Source organism: Periophthalmus magnuspinnatus, chromosome 16, assembly GCF_009829125.3.
Source record: "Periophthalmus magnuspinnatus isolate fPerMag1 chromosome 16, fPerMag1.2.pri, whole genome shotgun sequence".
Classification (NCBI taxonomy): domain Eukaryota; kingdom Metazoa; phylum Chordata; class Actinopteri; order Gobiiformes; family Gobiidae; genus Periophthalmus; species Periophthalmus magnuspinnatus.
Genome location: NC_047141.1, coordinates 187,330 through 207,715, shown reverse-complemented (window position 1 = coordinate 207,715; position 20,386 = coordinate 187,330). Strand labels below are relative to the sequence as shown.

Genomic DNA, 20,386 nt, shown 5'->3' with positions numbered 1-20,386 from the left:
GTGTCATGATCTGTCATCTCTGATTGTTTTTTTCATGTTCTTTCTCTTCTCTGATTGGCAGTTTCAAATTCCTTCTCCTTTCTGATTGGCTGTTTCATATTCATTCACATCTCTGATTGGCTGTTTCATATTCCATCTCCTCTCCGATTGGTTGTTTCATGATATTTCTCCTCTGTGATTGGCAGTTTCAAATTCCTTCTCCTTTCTGATTGGATGTTTCATATTCATTCTCCTCTCTGATTGGCTGTTTCATGTTCCTACCCCTCTCTGATTGGCTATTTCATATTTCACCTCTCTAATTTACTTTTTCTTGTTTCTTCTCCGCTCTGACTGGCTTTTTCATGTTTCTTCTCTTCTCTTATTGCTGTTTCATGTTCCTTCTCGTCTCTGGTTGGCTGTTTCATGTTATCTCTCCTGTCTAATTTGCTGTTTCATGTGGCTTCTGCTTTCTGATTGGCTGTTTCATGTTCCTTCTCATCTCTGATTGGCTGTTAGGTGTTCCTTCTTCTCTCTGATTGGATGTTATATGTTTCTTCTCCTCTCTGATTAGCCGTTTCATCTTCCTTCTCCTCTCTGACTCGCTCTTTCATGTTCCATTTCCTCTCTGATTGGTTGTTTAATGTTCTTCCTCCTTTCTGGTTGGCTGTTTCAAATTCCGTCTCCTTTCTGATTGGCTGTTTCATATTATTTCTCCTGTTTAATTTGTTGGTTCTTGTTCCTTCCTCTCTCTGATTGGCTGTTCCATGTTCCTTCTCCTCTCTGATTGGCTGTTTCATGTTCCTTCTCCTCTCTGATTGGGTGATATATGTTCCGTCTCCTGTCTGATTGGCTGATTCATGTTTTTCTCCCCTTCGATTGGCTGTTTCATGTTTTTGTTCCTCTCTAATTGGCTGTTTCATGCTCCTCCTCCTCTCTGATTGGCTGTTTCGTATCCCTTCCCCTCTCTGATTGGCTGTTTCAAATTCCTTCTCCTCTCTGACTCGCTCTTTCATGTTCCATTTCCTCTCTGATTGGTTGTTTCATGTTCTTTCTCCTCTCTGATTGGCTGTTTCAAATTCCGTCTCCTTTCTGATTGGCTGTTTCATATTATTTCTCCTGTTTAATTTGTTGTTTCTTGTTCCTTCCTCTCTCTGATTGGCTGTTCCATGTTCCTTCTCCTCTCTGATTGGGTGATATATGTTCCGTCTCCTGTCTGATTGGCTGATTCATGCTTTTCTCCCCTTCGATTGGCTGTTTCATGTTTTTGTTCCTCTCTAGTTGGCTGTTTCATGCTCCTCCTCCTCTCTGATTGGCTGTTTCGTGTCCCTTCTCCTCTCTGATTGGCTGTTTCATGTTATCTCTCCTGTCTAATTTGCTGTTTCATGTGGCTTCTCCTCTCTGATTGGATGTTATATGTCCCTCTTCATCTCTGATTGGCTGTTATGTGTTCCTTCTCCTATCTGACTGGACATTTCATGTTATCTCCCCTGTCTAATTGGTTGTTTCTTGTTTCTTCTCCTCTCTGATTGGCTGTTTCAGGTTCCTTCTCTCTGATTGGTTGTTATATTTTCGATCTCCTCTCTAATTGACTGTTTCCTGTTTCTTCTCTGCTCTGATTGGCTGTTACATATTCCTTCCCTTTGATTGGCTGATATATGTTGCTTTTCCTTTCTGATTGGTTGTTTCTTGTTCTTTCTCCTCTCTGATTGGCTGTTTCAAATTTCTTTTACTTTTTGATTAGCTGGTTCATAGTCATTCACGTCTCTCATTGGCTGTTTCATGTTGCTTCTTCTCTCTGATTGGCATTTTCAAGTTCCGACTCCTCTCTGATTGGCAGTTTCATATCCTTTCTCCTCTCTGACTGGCTGTTATATTTCCCTTCTCCTCTCTGGTAGGTTCTTTCATGCTAATTCTGCTCTCTGAGTGGCTGTTACAGATTCCATCACCTCCCTGATTGGCTGTTTCATAGTCATTCACCTCTCTAAATGTCTGTTTCATGTTTTTTCTCCTGTCTGAATGTTTTTTCTTGTTCCTTCCTCTCTCTGATTGGCTGTTTCAGATTCCTTCTCCTCTCTGATTGGCTATTTCAGGTTTCTTCTCTTCTCTGATTGGCTGTTTCATGTTCCTTCTCCTCTCTAATTGGCTGATTCATATTTTTTCTCCTCTCTGATTGGCTGTTTCATGTCCCTTCTCCTCTCTGATTGGCTTTTTCATGTTTTGTCTCCTCTCTGATTGCTGTTTCATGTTCCTTCTCCTCTCTGATTGGCTGTTTCATGTTATCTCTCCTGTCTAATTTGCTTCTTTCATGTGGCTGCTCCTCTCTAATTGGCTGCTTCATGTTCCTTCTCTTCTCTGATTGGATGTTATACGTCCCTCTTCCTCTCTGATGGGCTGTTATGCGTTTCTTCTCCTCTCTGATTGGCTGTTTCATGTTCCTTCTCCTCTCTGATTGGCTGTTATATTTTCATTCTCCTCTCTGATTGGCTGTTATGTGTTCCTTCTTCTCTCTGATTGGATGTTATATGTTTCTTCTCTCTGATTTGCCGTTTCATGTTCCTTCTCCTCTCTGACTCTGATTGGCTGTTTCATGTTATCTCTCCTGTCTAATTTGCTTCTTTCATGTGGCTTCTGCTCTATGATTGGCTGTTTCATGTTCTTTCTCCTATCTGATTGGCTGTTTCAAATTCCGTCTCCTTTCTGATTGGCTGTTTCATATTCCTTCTCCTCTCTGATTGGGTGATATATGTTCCGTCTGCTCTCTGATTGGCAGATTTATGTTTTTTCACCCCTTCCATTGGCTGTTTCATGTGTCTGCTCCTCTCTAATTGGCTGTTTAATGCTCCTCCTCCTCTCTGATTGTCTGTTTCGTGTCCCTTCTCCTCTCTGATTGGCTTTTTCAAATTCCTTCTCCTGTCTGATTGACTGTTTCATGTCCCTTCTCCTCTCTGATTGGCTGTTTCATGTCCCTTCTCCTCTCTGATTGGATGTTATACGTCCCTCTTCCTCTCTGATGGGCTGTTATGTGTTTCTTCTCCTGTCTGACTGAACATTTCATGTTATCTCTTCTGTCTAATTGGTTGTTTCTTGTTCCTTCTCCTCTCTGATTGACTGTTATATTTTCATTCTCCTCTCTGATTGGCTGTTATGTGTTCCTTCTTCTCTCTGATTGGATGTTATACGTTTCTTCTCTCTGTTTTGCCGTTTCATGTTCCTTCTCCTCTCTGACTCTGATTGGCTGTTTCATGTTATCTCTCCTGTCTAATTTGCTTCTTTCATGTGGCTTCTCCTCTATGATTGGCTGTTTCATGTTCTTTCTCCTCTCTGATTGGCTGTTTCAAATTCCGTCTCCTTTCTGATTGGCTGTTTCATATTCCTTCTCCTCTCTGATTGGGTGATATATGTTCCGTCTGCTCTCTGATTGGCAGATTTATGTTTTTTCTCCCCTTCCATTGGCTGTTTCATGTGTCTGCTCCTCTCTAATTGGCTGTTTCATGCTTCTCCTCCTCTCTGATTGTCTGTTTCGTGTCCCTTCTCCTCTCTGATTGGCTTTTTCAAATTCCTTCTCCTCTCTGATTGGCTGTTTCATGTCCCTTCTCCTCTCTGATTGGCTGTTTCATGTCCCTTCTCCTCTCTGATTCGTTGTTTTATATTCTTTCTCCTTTCAGATTGGCTTTTTCAAATTCCTTCTCCTCTCTGATTGGCTGTTTCATGTTCCTACTCCTCTCTGATTCACTGTTTCATAGTTCATCTCTCTAACTGACTGTTTCTTGTTTCTTCTCCTTTCTGATTGGTTGCTTCATGTTCTTTCTCCTCTCTGATTTGCTTTTTCAAATTCCTTTTACTTTTTGATTAGTTGTTTCATAGTCATTCTCCTCTCTGATTGGCTGTTTCATGTTTTATCTCCTGTCTGAATGGTTATTTCTTGTTCCTTCCTCTCTGATTGGCTGTTTCAGGTTCCTTCTCTTCTCTGACTGGCTATTTCAGGTTCTTTCTCCCCTCTGATTGTCTGTTTCATGTTTCTTTTCCCCTCTGATTAGCTCTTATATGTTCTTTCTCTTCTCTGAGTGGCTAATATATGTTCCTTCTCCGCTCTGATTGGCCATTTCATGTTATCTCTCCTGTCTAATTGGCTGCTTCATGTTCTTTATCCTCTCTGATGGGGTGATATATGTTCCTTCTCCTCTTTATTGGTTGTTTCATGTTCCTTCTCCTCTCTGATTGGCTGTTTCATGTTCCTTCTCCTCTCTGATTGGGTGATATATGTTCCGTCTCCTGTCTGATTGGCTGATTCATGTTTTTCTCCCCTTCGATTGGCTGTTTCATGTTTTTGTTCCTCTCTAATTGGCTGTTTCATGCTCCTCCTCCTCTCTGATTGGCTGTTTCGTGTCCCTTCTCCTCTCTGATTGGCTGTTTCAAATTCCTTCTCCTCTCTGACTCGCTCTTTCATGTCCCATTTCCTCTCTGATTGGTTGTTTCATGTTCTTTCTCCTCTCTTATTGGCTGTTTCAAATTCCGTCTCCTTTCTGATTGGCTGTTTCATATTATTTCTCCTGTTTAATTTGTTGTTTCTTGTTCCTTCCTCTCTCTGATTGGCTGTTCCATGTTCCTTCTCCTCTCTGATTGGGTGATATATGTTCCGTCTCCTGTCTGATTGGCTGATTCATGTTTTTCTCCCCTTCGATTGGCTGTTTCATGTTTTTGTTCCTCTCTAATTGTCTGTTTCATGCTCCTCCTCCTCTCTGATTGGCTGTTTCGTGTCCCTTCTCCTCTCTGATTGGCTGTTTCATGTTATCTCTCCTGTCTAATTTGCTGTTTCATGTGGCTTCTCCTCTCTGATTGGATGTTATATGTCCCTCTTCATCTCTGATTGGCTGTTATGTGTTCCTTCTCCTATCTGACTGGACATTTCATGTTATGTCCCCTGTCTAATTGGTTGTTTCTTGTTTCTTCTCCTCTCTGATTGGTTGTTTCATGCTTCTTCTCTTGTCTGATTGGCTGTTTCATATTCTTTCTCCTTTCTGATTGAATGTTTCCTGTTTCTTCTCTGCTCTGATTGGCTGTTTCATATTCCTTCCCTTTGATTGGCTGATATATGTTGCTTTTCCTTTCTGATTGGTTGTTTCTTGTTCTTTCTCCTCTCTGATTGGCTGTTTCAAATTTCTTTTACTTTTTGATTAGCTGGTTCATAGTCATTCACGTCTCTCATTGGCTGTTTCATGTTGCTTCTTCTCTCTGATTGGCATTTTCAAGTTCCGACTCCTCTCTGATTGGCAGTTTCATATCCTTTCTCCTCTCTGACTGCCTGTTATATTTCCCTTCTCCTCTCTGGTAGGTTCTTTCATGCTAATTCTGCTCTCTGAGTGGCTGTTACAGATTCCATCACCTCTCTGATTGGCTGTTTCATAGTCATTCACCTCTCTAAATGTCTGTTTCATGTTTTTTTCTCCTGTCTGAATGTTTTTTCTTGTTCCTTCCTCTCTCTGATTGGCTGTTTCAGATTCCTTCTCCTCTCTGATTGGTTATTTCAGGTTTCTTCTCTTCTCTGATTGGCTGTTTCATGTTCCTTCTCCTCTCTAATTGGCTGATTCATATTTTTTCTCCCCTCTGATTGGCTGTTTCATGTCCCTTCTCCTCTCTGATTGGCTTTTTCATGTTTTGTCTCCTCTCTGATTGGCTGTTTCATATCCCTTCTCCTCTCTGATTGGCTTTTTCATGTTTTGTCTCCTCTCTGATTGCTGTTTCATGTTCCTTCTCCTCTCTGATTGGCTGTTTCATGTTATCTCTCCTGTCTAATTTGCTTCTTTCATGTGGCTGCTCCTCTCTGATTGGCTGTTTCATGTTCTTTCTCCTCTCTAATTGGCTGCTTCATGTTCCTTCTCTTCTCTGATTGGATGTTATACGTCCCTCTTCCTCTCTGATGGGCTGTTATGTGTTTCTTCTCCTGTCTGACTGAACATTTCATGTTATCTCTTCTGTCTAATTGGTTGTTTCTTGTTTCTTCTCCTCTCTGATTGGCTGTTTCATGTTCCTTCTCCTCTCTGATTGGCTGTTATATTTTCATTCTCCTCTCTGATTGGCTGTTATGTGTTCCTTCTTCTCTCTGATTGGATGTTATATGTTTCTTCTCTCTGATTTGCCGTTTTATGTTCCTTCTCCTCTCTGACTCTGATTGGCTGTTTCATGTTATCTCTCCTGTCTAATTTGCTTCTTTCATGTGGCTTCTGCTCTATGATTGGCTGTTTCATGTTCTTTCTCCTCTCTGATTGGCTGTTTCAAATTCCGTCTCCTTTCTGATTGGCTGTTTCATATTCCTTCTCCTCTCTGATTGGGTGATATATGTTCCGTCTGCTCTCTGATTGGCAGATTTATGTTTTTTCTCCCCTTCCATTGGCTGTTTCATGTGTCTGCTCCTCTCTAATTGGCTGTTTCATGCTCCTCCTCCTCTCTGATTGTCTGTTTCGTGTCCCTTTCTTCTCTCTGATTTGCCGTTTCATGTTCCTTCTCCTCTCTGACTCTGATTGGCTGTTTCATGTTATCTCTCCTGTCTAATTTGCTTCTTTCATGTGGCTTCTCCTCTATAATTGGCTGTTTCATGTTCTTTCTCCTCTCTGATTGGCTGTTTCAAATTCCGTCTCCTTTCTGATTGGCTGTTTCATATTCCTTCTCCTCTCTGATTGGCTGTTTCATGTTCCTACTCCTCTCTGATTCACTGTTTCATAGTTCATCTCTCTAACTGACTGTTTCTTGTTTCTTCTCCTTTCTGATTGGTTGCTTCATGTTCTTTCTCCTCTCTGATTTGCTGTTTCAAATTCCTTTAACTTTTTGATTAGTTGTTTCATAGTCATTCTCCTCTCTGATTGGCTGTTTCATGTTTTATCTCCTGTCTGAATGGTTATTTCTTGTTCCTTCCTCTCTCTGATTGGCTGTTTCAGGTTCCTTCTCTTCTCTGACTGGCTATTTCAGGTTCTTTCTCCTCTCTGATTGGCTGTTTCATGTTTCTTCTCCCCTCTGATTGTCTGTTTCATGTTTCTTTTCCTCTCTGATTAGCTCTTATATGTTCTTTCTCTTCTCTGAGTGGCTAATATATGTTCCTTCTCCGCTCTGATTGGCCATTTCATGTTATCTCTCCTGTCTAATTGGCTGTTTCATGTTCTTTATCCTCTCTGATGGGGTGATATATGTTCCTTCTCCTCTTTATTGGTTGTTTCATGTTCTTTATCCTCTCTGATTGGCTGTTTCATGTTCTGTCTCCTTTCCGGTTGGCTCTTTCACGTTCCTTCTCCTCTCTGATTGGCTGATATATGTTCCATCTCCTCTCTGATTGGCTGTTTCATATTAACTCGCCTGTCTGATTAGCAGTTTCATGTCCTTTCTCTTCTCTGATTGGCTGTTACATTTTCCTTCTCCTCTCTGATGGGCTGTTTCATTTGGTAATTGGTTGTTTCTCGTTCTTTCTCCTCTCTGAATTGATGTTTCATGTTCCTTCTCCTCTCTGATTGGCTGTTATGTGTTCCTTTTCTTCTTTCTGATTGGCTGTTTCATGTTAACTCTCCTGTCTGATTGGCTGTTTCATGTTCATTCTCTTCTCTGATTTGCTCTTTCATGTTCCTTCTCCTCTCTGATCGGCTGTTATGTGTTCCTTTTCTCCTCTCTGATTTGCTGTTTTATGTTAACTCTCCTGTCTGATTGTCTGTTTCTTATGCCTTCTACTTTCTGATAGTCTGTTTCATTTCCTTTCCCTTCTCTGATTGGCTTCATGTGATTTCTTCTCTCTGATTGGCTGCAATATGTTCCTTCTCCTCTCTGACTGGATGTTTCATGTTCTTTTTCCTCTCTGATTGACTGTTATATGTTTCATTCCCTTTCTGATTGGCTGTTTCATATTCCTTCTCCTTTCTGACTGTTTTTTATAACTTCTTTCTCTTCTCTGATTGGCTGTTTCATGTGTTTTCTCCTCTCTGATTGGCTGTTTCATGTTCCTTCTCATCTGTGATTGACCGTTTCATGGTTCTTCTCCACTGACCATGCTTTATATAACTTATATTCTTATTGTTTATCGTGTATTCCTGGTGTCATTTTAAATTGTAGATCTTTTGACTCTGACTTGTTCTGTCAATGGTCCATGAACCCCCATAGCCCCCACCAAAGATTTTTTCCCCATTTGCTTAGATTTCTGTGTAACACGAGAACTGAAGCAGCGGCTTGGATAAGCAACCAAACGTCTTTACTTTAAAACTTTTTGTTCAGTTGCAGGGCTGTCCCTAGCTTTCAGGGGGCCTTAAGCTGAATTTGTCTCTGGGGCCACTGACAGCAGATGTATCCTGGCTCAGCTATTGGTGATTCACATTTGACAACATTTTGACTCTGCTCTTATCACCTTGACCAGTTGCATTTGTGTTTATATGACCAACATCAGACTGAAAACATCCAGAATGTCACAACTACCATAGTCACATATAAGGAATCTCAAGATTTTTGAAATTCTAGAAATTTTTTCTTTGTTTCTGGTGGATTTTAATGTTTTCTACTTGGTGACAGTGGGCTGACATTTACATTATAAATGGACCAGTGAAAATACATAGCTGCCCTCACCTCTGCCCAGCTCAAAAACAAATGTCGGCAGCAGCAGATATTTTGCTACTATAGGTATAAAACAAATGTAACTGTTTTAAAGGTATGTTTAGGCTGCTGTAAATGCACAATTCCTATTCCCAATAAAATTTCATGCATTATATTACTTTCAATATAAATATATGGGCTCTTAGGGGCCCTCTGCTGGCCTCGGGGGCCTAAGCAACTGCTTAGTCTGCTTATAGGCTGGGCCAGCCCTGTTCAGTTAACAGATTAGAATTTTTCTTTTATCCATTTTCACAGGACATTCAGTCTCGACTAAAAATGTTCAAATGAATTTTAGTTGCTGAAATTTAAATTATACATTTTCAGTCTGTTTAAAATTTCAAAATAAAATGTTCACCTTTTAAATATTCAGTACAAATATGATTCAACAGTCAAAATTCAGTGTGAAATCCGCAGTAAAAATGTTCATAGCAAAGATTCAAGATGACAAAGCCTAAGCATTTGATCCTGAAGGAAACGATCTAACGATCAAGTAACAACCAGGAAATGCTGTAGAGAACCAATCTTATTGGTCAGAATTAGCCTCATAAAAAGGTAATCTCTTTGATTCCTTGACTATGAAACCTGCCCATAGAAGAAAAAGACCAATAGGAAACAACCTCAGTCCTCCTAACATGATTGATTGCTTTGACCTTGACATGTTGGACCTCTGATGCTAAATTTTTCTCTCTGAATTTTACACTGTTGAATTTTTTATTTTGAATTTGATTCTTGAAAATATTTGTGCACGTTGAAAAAGTATCCTTGAAAATTCATCATTTGTAATTCAGAATCCAAACATTTCAAGCAAAGCACTAGCAAACCATTTCTCAGAGTTCAAAGTAAAAAATTCAGTAGCGTTTAAAATTCAAACTCTGAATAAGTGAGTGCCACGTACGAAGGACCATACATGGCCTTTCAGCATGTTGAGTATTTTCACTGAAAGGCTGTTTTTACATAGAAGTTGTACTACTATTTCTTAAAAAATTTGTTTCTACATGCAACCATCTGCCTTTTACCCAAAGCCAGGAAAGCCGCATATGCATTTTAGCAACACTAGTGCATGGATACACAGCACTGACCAATCAGAGAGCAGTCTGTGGGCCCAGCCAGAACCGGGGAAGAACCACTTGGGAGGTGCAGGAGGGTAGCTGAAGCTCTCTCTTTACTACTGTGGTAGAACATGTTGTATTGTGTGTAGTGTAGTGCAGTGTGTTAGTGTTTCTTCAGCTTTGTTTGTGTTTTGATACACTGCCTGGCCAAAAGGCATCAGCACCTGGATTAAACTAAGTAAATAGGTACAAGCCTATAGGTACAAGTCAGGTCTAGGTTCAGCAACAGTATGTGCTTAAAGAATGAGGTCAGCTGACTTCCTGAATATACTGAAAGACTAGGTTATTCCATCAATGGATTTTTTCTTCTCTGATGGCACGGGCATATTCCAAGTTGAAAATGCCAGGAATTCATCGGGCTCAAATTGTGAAAAAGTGGTTCAGGGAGCATGAGATATCATTTTCACACATGGATTGGCCATCACAGAGTCCAGACCTTAACCTCATTGAGAATCTTTGGGATGTGCTGGAAAAGGCTTTGCACAGAGGTCAGACTCTACCATCATCAATGCAAGATATTGGTGAAAGATTTATGCAACACTGGATGGAAATAAATCTTGTGACATTGCAGAAGCAAAATCGAACAAAGGCACAGCGAATGCGTGCCGTAATCAAAGCTAAAGGTGGTGGAGTGTGTGACCTTTTTTTTTGGTGGCAACTTTTTTTTTTGGCCAGGTACTGTACTTGGCCCTTGATGAAAAGAGTTTGGACACCCCTGCTTCAGTCTCATAGAAGGCTACTTTTACATGTCTGCTGTTGGACTGTACATGTCCACTGTTTGTCATTCTTACCTGTACTCAGACGCTAATGTGAAAGTGTCACCACTCTGACCTAAATGCACATTGTGCTAGAGGAAGAGCCTCAGGCAGTACTCAAATGTTGTTACCCAGTGATGGAAGAATATTTGTAAATATATACAGTTACAGAATAGTGAACACCTGCATTAACCTCCTAAAACCTGGCATCCACATATGTGGACAACACATTTTGGGCTGTCTAGGCCACAATATATTGTTTTTCTCTACAAGGTCCTAGTCCACATATGAGGTCATTAAACTGTCCCTTAAATTTGACAGGAGTATAACACATTATAGTTTAGATTCAAGAGTGACTTTGTTAAAGGCATATGTCTGCACCTGTCAGCAGCACATCAAACGAGCCACATAGTTTCAGGAGGCATAGTTGTTGTTTCTCATTTTGTTTTTATACTCAGGAAAAATGTTACTGTGTTCAGGCACTTAATATTTATTTTCTTCTATCAAAATCATTTGTTCAAGTAGAACAAATGTCCTCATATGTGGACATCATTTTTCTCATAATGCAAAAAGGTAAGTCTTTGTTTTTACACTCATCAGGTTCCAATCAGCTCAAATAACAAAGAGAAATTAATAAAGCATGCTATGCAAGAGCTCGGGTCCTAGGAGGTTAAAATGCATTTTGTAACATATTCTGAAACATGAGCCAATCGGAGTACTGTTTCTGCATACTTTGAATACTTTTACACTAGAGCAGGACAAATCTCACCTCCCTCACCACCGAATTGTACTGCAATGTATTCCTTTGATTTTAGGTAAATAACTGTATTCTCAATACCATCAAATGAAAAAGTAACTGTACAGAATACAGTTTCTCAAAATTAGTATTGTGAATGTGTATTCTGGGTACATATTTTCAGTTACTTACCATCAGTGTTGTCAATCCATTGCTCTGGGCTCTGCAGCACAAACTCTGTCTGTGAGTAGTGGCTATTTGGGTTTTATTTTACAAATCATTTCCACGACAAAGCCTTCTCCTGTCTCTTTTTTTACAGTCACTATGGTAACGCACACATATCTTGCCATGAGACACGTGATGTTTTTCTTTTCTTATAATTAAATTCTGAACAACTTAAAGCTATAACAAAACAGTAAAATGAGACTTACGGCAACGCCTTCATCTCCTGGGAATCCTGGGTATCCCTTCTGCCCCGCTCCTCCCTGAAAGTACACACAAAATACACACAAAGTAGTGTAGATGTATTACAAATGTACTACACACAGGACAGTTACTAATGTACTACAAATACTGCTTCACACAGGACAGTTACTAATGTACTACAAATACTACTACACACAGGACAGTTACTAATGTACTACAAATACTACTGCACACAGGACAGTTATGGCCATATAATAGTACTCCAATGTAGTCCTAGTAATCTGTGTACGATATGTAAATCTGTACACTGTGAACTATGTGTACTCTGTGTCCTGCCCTCTTTCTCTCCCTTTCACTCTTGTGTTACATTCTAGTGCAGTTTCCTGAGACTCAGTTTATCTAAAGATCAGGTTTACACTTAAAATCCTCATTCTTCTCTTTCTCTCTTCATTTCCTGCTCCTGCTCTCTCTCTCTTCTCTCCTCTCCTCTATTTCAGTCCAAACCGATCCCTCTCTCCCCTGCCTCTCTCTCCTTTCCTCTGTTTCCATCCAGACCGATCTCTCTCTCTTCAGTATAAACTGCAGAGCTGGGAGTGACGCATTCTCTCTGTCTCTGCGTTATGTTTTATGAGCTGAACTCTGTAGGACTGTTGTGGGAGGAGCCACAACAGACTGACCTTTGACCCTGAAGGCCTGAGTAGGGCACAATACAGTACCTGTAACTGCAGTACCTGTAGTAGTAGTATTTATATCACTGCACTGTGTTACTGTATTACTGTAGTAGTAATATTTGTATCAAAGTTGCATTACTGTAGTAGTATTTGTATCAGAGTTGTAGAACTGCAGTAGTAGTAGTATTTATATCAGAATTGTAGTACTGTATTACTGTAGAGCAGGGGTGTTCATTACGTCGATCGCGATCTACCAGTCGATCACGAAGGCATTTTGTGTAGATCACGTCCTGTCATCCATCTAGTCACATGACTAATATACAGGACAACCAGTCAGATTACACCTGACCCTAGGTCATGTCATGGGCGTTGCACACGCATAAACAAGCGCGAGTTAGTTTAACCCTATAGAGTTAGTTTAACCCTATAACCCCTATAACCCTATAGGATCCTATCATCGCAGATAGAGCGCAGTTGCGGACTTTCCGGCAGTGTAACTCCGCAACCAGTCGTGCTCTCATTCAAATTCAAACGGCGTCTCAAAGCGGAGACACGGGGCTATCTAAATATTTTACCGTCATTACGGTAATCTGCCTCTATTGTCCCTAGAAGGTGACGAATGAGAGCGCGGTGCTGCGGGGATTTTCCCAGTCATTTATTCGATGCGTAAAAGAAAAAATACGGATGGATGTGTAAAATAGAAGTAGTTGTGTGAAAAAATGCAGTCAATTCTGATACTTCGTTTAACATGATTTTTATGGCTATAAAAAAAGACAAAACCGTAATCAACATGCAATTTTACTCCTGGCTGGATGTCAGAAGCTACTGCCTGAACTATGCATCCCTCACTGATTCCATTCAGTGCAAGTCATTAGAGCAGTAATCATCATTCAAGTAATTATGAACATGTAGGAAGTTCAATTGTGTTGTGCAGTATTATCTCATGACGTTGTGCAAGGAACATCAAAATGCACTGTACATGTAAGAATTCATAATACATTTACAAATAAATATATGTTTAACATTTTTGTATTAGGTGTTAGATCTTTCAGACACGATCATTTTAAAAGTAGCTCACATACTGAAAAAGTCTGAGCACCCCTGCTGTAGAGATAGTACTGACCTTTAACCCCGGTGGGCCTGGGAGGCCCCTCTCTCCTTCATGTCCAGAGCATTTACAGGAGACTTTACAGCACTCTCTGTCTGACACAGCGTCCTGTGAAATAAAATACACTATTATAAATATAAAACATACAAGACAAAAGCACATGACACACATACTTGTTATTTTGAATCAAAACTAAACAACAGGGCTCATGTCTAACCCTGTGTAAAGAAGAAAAGCCAATGTGTTTTTCTTTTACTGTGTAAAATATTTGTTTGACTAAAACTCACTGCAAACATGTTATATCCAGATGTCATATTCTATACACAAACGCTCTACAGGCTCCTCCAGCTCTGACATAAAACTGGTGAATTACAGTAAAAGGAGGTGGAGAGGAGGAGGAGCAGAGAAGGAGAGGAACAGAGGAAGTGGTGTAGAGGAGGAGGTGCAAAGGAGGACTCACAATCAGCTTTAGGATGGTGGAGGCCACACTGTGCATCCTGATGTTCAGAGGAGAAGAGGAGGAAGAGGAGGTGGAGCAGAGGAGGACTTAAGCTTTGTTTTAGGTCAGTAGAGGTGCATACCATTGTTCAGAGGAGGAGGTACAAAGGAGGAGGTGGAGAAGAGGATGAAAAGGTACAGATGAGGAGGTGGAGAAGAGGAGGAGAAGGTACAGATGAGGAGTTGGAGAAAAGGATGGTCTAGAGGAGGCGCAGAGCAGGTGTGTAAGAGGAGGTGTAGAGAAGGTAGAGGTGGAGAGGAAGAGGTATAGAGCAGGTGTATAAGAGGAGGATGAATAAGAGGAGGAGGAGGTGCAGAGCAGGAGGTGTATAAGAGGAGTGGTGTGGAGGAAGTATGTAGGAAGATGAGGTGTAGAGGAGGAGGAGGTGCAGAGGAGATGCTGAGGAGTAGGTCCAGAGGGGGACTCACGATCTGCTTGAGCACGGTGGAGGCCACACTGTGCATCCCAATGTTCAGAGGAAGTCTGTATGTAAACCCTCGACCGAACTCCAACATCTGCATCTGCTCCTGGTCTCGAGCTCCCTCCAGCGCCACCACTAGGAGAGCACTGACACCTGCAACATGTAAACCAGGTCTATAACAGGACTGTAGCAGGACTAAACTAGGACTCAAACAGGTCTAACCCAGGACCAAACCAGCACTAAACCAGGACTAAATCAGGTCTAACCCAAGACTAACGCAAGACCAAAGCAGGACTTAACCAGGGCTAAACCAGGTCTAAACCCAGGTCTAAACAGGTCTAAAACCAGGTCTAAAACCAGGTCTAAACCAGCACTAAACCAGGTCTAACCCAGGACTAAACCAGAACTAAAACAGTTCTATCCCAGGATCAAACCAGGCCTAAACCAGGTCTAAACCCAAGTCTAAACCAGCCCTGAACCCAGGTTTAAACCAGAACTAAACCAGGTCTAAATCTCCCAGTAGCACAGACCAGACTTGAGCAGTTGTTCAGACTGTGCTTCGAGCTTCCTCATGTCTTCGTCCAGTCCGTCGGAGAACACCACAAGTACTTTGACCCCAGCTTTGGACTTGACCTTGAACATCTCCCTAAACGATTCCAAGAGAGCGGAGTTAAAAAGGGAGGGCTGGACAGGGCGGAGGGCGAGGAGCTTGGTGACCACGCCTGCATTGTAGGGTTCAAAGTTCGTGTCGAAGATCAGCTGATTGCTCGTGTCCAGCACACGGAACGCCAAGTTTGGTTTGACCGTCCCTGTAGTGCAGCACAGTTTGGGGACAGAGGAGAGATAGCGAGCTATCTCAGGGAGGAAGGACTGAAGTTTGACCTGTCCAGAAACGAGGGGAGTGCCTGGAACAAAACCGCCACGATGAGACACGTCAAAGCCCAGAGCGATGTCTATACTGCAGCCTGAGGAGAGAGGAGGGACAGATGTATTTTAATTGTATGTAACCTGCAGGTGGAAATGATCTTTAACTAAATCTAATGTAAAGCATCATTTGTTTTATGAGATTAATGCGTTTGCACGTGGTCCCAGTTAAAATAAACCAATAAACTAAACTAAACCGCTGTACTGAGCGTGTGCAAACAGATATGGTAGGAGCAGCAACGTTCCCAAAACAATTCAAACTTCTACCAAGGCTTTTAAAGTGATAACATTTTAAAGGTATAAACAAAATCAAGCAGTGTGCTGTTTAATGCAACCACCTGTGCCTGTCTGTGTTGCTCTTGAACAGATGGTGAGGGACTGTTGTATTCTTGTATTTCTCAATTGTTGCTAATGCCTTCTACAGTCTCATGTTCTTACTTCACTGTATATTTTCATTATTTGTTGTTAGAAACAAACAAATTAGGTGTTTTCTTTTCCCGAGGTCGCTTCAGTTAACATTAGCAACAGCTTTGATTGACAGCGTTGCTAAGCAGCTGGTGCTGGTGGGAAGGGGGAGTTACCTTCAACAGCCTCGCTCCGGATTGGCTCTTTGGTCGCTATGCTGCTTACGTCAGAATTCCAAATATGAAACTCAGCTCTAAATTTGCCCCCATTACTACTGGACTTGATGAGCTTCATTTGCTGAAAGCTATGGGAGACGTCACATTCACTTAGTCCACTTCTTTATACAGACCATGGTTGGTCACTGTTTCTCCTACCTGATTGGTCGCTGTTTCTCTCATCTGATCAGTCGCTGTTTCTCTCACCTGATTAGCTGCTGTTTGTCTCACCTGTTTGGCTGCTCGCTGTTTCTCTCACCTGATTCGTCACTGGGTGTGCGGGACTTGCAGATGGTGTCCACAACCTTAGTCTTGATAGTCTCCAGACTCCCAAAGTCGTTGACGGTAAAGAGACGTTCAGGATTCTTTGTAATCTGCAGCAGCTCCAACTTGTGCACGTGTCCAACGCCGATGACAAAGATCTCCACACCCATTGTGCGCAGACGAGCGGCTGCATCCTCCACTGCGTCCTGGCTGTCTCCGTCTGTGATCAACACCAGGTTCTGAGAGATCTCCTGGTCACGCCTACTGCCCCGCTTGGCCGTGAAGTACTCCTGCAACGAGTTCAGTGCGTGGCCGATGTTGGTCCCACCCCCCAGCTGCACCAGGTTGAGGATATGCTTTACCACCTGTCAGTCACACAGAGTCATGATATGTTTTTCAAATCAATGAGGACTTACGCTATCTCATTTCTAAAAGAAACAGAGAGATAGAGTTCTGCATTATTAGGATCACAAATAGTAGTAGTATTTGAAATAGTCCTTCTCCTCTCAGTCAGGTCTTTGTACAGTAATAGTAGCAGCAGTAGTAGCAGTAGTAGTAGCAGTAGTATTTGTATTAGTACCTCCTTCTCTGAGTCCAGGTCGTTGAGGTAGAGTTGGTGTTGAAAGGTGCTGCTGAACTGTGCCAATCCCACTCGGACCTTATCTTGGGAAATGTTGAAGCGCTGCACCAGCTCCACCGTGAAGTTCTTCATGATCTTGTAGTCCTTTTGAACAATGGAACCAGACTGGTCCAGGAGGAAGACCAGGTCTGCCTGCTGCTTCTCACACTCTGTAATACATACAAATATATACAAGATAGCAGACTACTACAACAACTACTACTACTACTATTGCTACTAGTACTGCAACTACTATTACTGCTGCAGTTTGGTCTCTAGTTTGGTCTCTGGTGTCAGGTCTGATCTCTGATCTCTGGTCTCTGGTCCCTGGTCTGGCTTCTGGTCTGATCTCTGATCTCTGGTTTCTGGTCTCTGGTCCTTGGTCTCTGGTCTCTGGTTTCTGGTCCCTGTTATCTGGTCTCCAATCTCTGGTCCTTGGTCTCTGGTGTCTGGTCCCTGGTTTGGTCTCTGGTGTGTGGTCCCTGGTTTGGTCTCTGGTGTCTGGTCCCTGGTCTCTGATCTCTGATCTCTGGTCTCTGGTCCCTAGTCTTTGGTTTGACCTTTGGTCTGGTCTCTGGTCCCTGGTCTCTGATTTCTGGTCCTGGTTCTGACCTGGTTTGATTTCAGTACAGATGACATCACTGATGTTCTTGTAGAGGGTCTCCAGAGCGTCAAAGTTATCAACGTAGAAGACTCGTGAGGTCTTGTTCTCAGTCATGATCTCCAGCTGCGTGCGGTTTGCTCCCTCCACCCCGATGCTGAAGACTGCCACTCCATTCTTCGCCAAGGCTTTAGAGGGCACCACAAGGCTGTACCTGAGGGGAGTGCACATCCTCTGCATCATCCCATATTTACTGTCTTTCCCCTATATAACATACTCCCTGATCTGCTTCTGTACCATATATCCACTGTCCCTCCTTTGTACCATATATCCACTATTCTCCCTCTGTACCATATATCCATTGTCCCTCCTCTGTACCATACATTCACTATCTCTCCTCTGTACCATCACTGTTCTTCCTCTGTTAAATAAAATCATCCTGCTCTTCCTCTGTATCATATGTTCTTCCTCTGTACCTGTCAGTGGCATCCCCGTCTGTGATCACCATGAGCATCTGTGGAATCCTCTGTGCTGCTCTTCCTCCGTGCTCTGCTCCAAAATACTGGAGGGAGTAGGCGAGAGCTTTGCCAGTGTAGGTATCTCCGGTGGGGCTTGTGAGGTTACCAATGGCCTGGAGAATTTCTCGTTTGGATGAGTATTGGTTTAGAGTGAAGATGGACCTGGGGTCATTGGAGTAGAGGATGACTCCGAAGCGTGTGAGGTTGGAGCCCACCGTGGTCTGGTTCACCATCGCAGACATGAACTTCTGCATGCTCCAGAACTTCTCCTGGCTAATGCTGGTGGAGCCGTCTACTAGGAAGATGATGTCTGCTTTCTCTGTCTTCTTACACTCTGGGATACAAATAAAATAAAAAAATTAACAGCTCCTTTTACCTTAAGTTCCGTAGACATTGGCAATTCCAGAGAAATCATTGAATTAATTCTAGTGAAAGCATGTGGAGTGTAAAAACACAGTGGAGCACTTCCTGTATTATCACACAATGACATCACAAGGTGGAGTGTTTTCTGTTTGAGAGAAAAACTCAGCATAAATATGCAGGGTTTGTGTGTTAAACATGTGCGAATAAAACAAAACACAACTCCAGGTTTGTCTGTGATGAGGAAACAACATTATAATCAGAAAACAGTGTAATATGGGCACTTTAAATACAGCTCAATAAACACAGGGGTGAACAGTTCACTTGCATTCCGCAGCGTAAGTATCAAAACTCAGACACTAACTGATACTCAATATGGTACAGAAGATTTTTTTAGTTTTACAAAGATCTTGAGGTTTATTAGAAACATACTGTTAGAAAATGACATGCTATTGTCTAATTGGTATCGAGTATCAGTTGTGTCGTTTATTTCTGACAGTGCTAAATTACTGCAAAACTATATCTTGACGGGATTTAACTCTTTAAAAGTGAAAGACTGTTTTCCGAGGTGGAAGATTGCCTCATGTCTGTGGTTGAGCAGAAGAGACGAGTCCTGATCTACATTTGATTCGGTTCTGATCTGATCCAATTAAACGACAGGAGCCACAAGGCAAAAACTCAATAATAAATTAAGTTGGTTTAAGTATGAATATGTCTCCACCTCCATCTATCCATCTATTTTCTTCCACTTATCCAGGGCAGTAGCCCGAGCAGGGAGTCCCAGACTTCCCTCATCCCAGAAATGTCCTCCAGCACCTCCAGTGGGACCCCAAGGCGTTCCCTGGCCAGCCGAGAGACATAGTCCCTCCAGTGTGTCCTGGGTCTTCCCTGGGGCCTCCTCCTGTTGGGACATGCCAGAAACACCTCCCCAGGGAGGCGCCCGTAAGGCATCGTAAACAGATGCCCGAGCCACCTCAACTGACTTCGCTCAACACAGAGGAGCAGCGGCTCTACTCCGAGCTCCTCCCATGTGATCGAGCTCCTCACCCTATCTCTAAGGGAGCGTCCAGCCACTCTGCGGAGGAAGGCTGGGTGATCCCTTCTCCACCTGTTGCTTCTGATCAGAAAAATACATGTTTCCAGTAACGTTCCAGGCTCAGAAGAGGAAAATAAAGTCAGAGTTATGGAGGAGAGGGTCAGAGGAGCAGAGTAGCAGGGGGAATGGTCAGAGCAGGGCCAGAGGAGCAGAGGGTCAGAGAAGCAGAGGAGGAGCAGATGGAGCAGAGGGAGGTCAGATGGAGCACCTCGCTCGGGGTTGCAGATCTCGAGAGAGAGCTGGTTTTCCAGATCTTTGAGGGCATCGTAGTCCTTCTCGGCATAGACCCTGTCAGGAGTGCCGCTGATCTCTTCGAGCTGAGTGGTATTAGCACCGACCACACCAATCGCGTAGATCACCACTCCACTGTCCCTCAGCCTCTGCAGCAGAAGGCAAAGGGTTACCCCATAAAGTACCTACAGACCCCGACCTCAGAGATAGCAACACAGACTGTATAAAGAAGTGGACTAAGGGAGTGTGACATCATCCACAGCATGGCTCAAAATTAAGTTTATCGAGTCTAGCAGTTAGAGCAACTAATCTGGAGCCGAGTTCCATATTTGCTATTCCAACTGCAAGTATGATAGCAACCAAAGACCCAATCAGTAGAGTGGCTGTTGAAGGTAGCGCCCCATCCTGCCGGTACTGCTGGTTTGACAGAGAGCGGGTGCTTAGCAACAGGGTTAGGGTCAATCAAACTTGTTGCCAACGCTAGCAGTAGCGACTTTGGGGAAAGAAGGCACCTGATTGCTCTGTTATTAATGTTCATATCTTGATTTACAAACAAAATAGTGAAACAAAAACTCCAGGATCAGGTAGAGCGGGTTAATACCAATATTTTACAGTCAGAATGAGGAGTCTGACAGCAGCAGTTACAGAGAGAGGAGTTTCTGATTCTGATTTCTTTTAGGCAGAACTTTGACTAAAACCTCGGCATGTTTGGGCTGTAGCTGTGAGCCATCCACATTTTAAGAAAAGTGTCTGCCTAAAACAAATCCAGATATTTCAAACAAAAGTGAAGACAAGATGAATGTTTCTGTGTGAACATGAAAACATTTGGG

At 42.5% G+C, this 20,386-nt stretch overlaps 1 protein-coding gene across 1 annotated transcript in view; it reads right to left on the bottom strand.

The window, feature by feature from the left end:
* Positions 1-20,386, bottom strand: part of col6a4a (collagen, type VI, alpha 4a) — a 68,172-nt gene that overhangs the window by 29,609 nt on the left and 18,177 nt on the right. The window contains exons 10-18 of the mRNA XM_055227630.1: positions 19,534-19,705; positions 17,828-18,203; positions 17,363-17,565; positions 16,712-16,920; positions 16,127-16,496; positions 14,854-15,288; positions 14,331-14,476; positions 13,419-13,511; positions 11,630-11,683 (exon numbers count right to left, since the gene is read on the bottom strand). Coding sequence (XP_055083605.1) covers positions 11,630-11,683; positions 13,419-13,511; positions 14,331-14,476; positions 14,854-15,288; positions 16,127-16,496; positions 16,712-16,920; positions 17,363-17,565; positions 17,828-18,203; positions 19,534-19,705 — 2,058 coding nt within the window. The remainder of the gene's footprint in view (positions 1-11,629; positions 11,684-13,418; positions 13,512-14,330; positions 14,477-14,853; positions 15,289-16,126; positions 16,497-16,711; positions 16,921-17,362; positions 17,566-17,827; positions 18,204-19,533; positions 19,706-20,386) is intronic.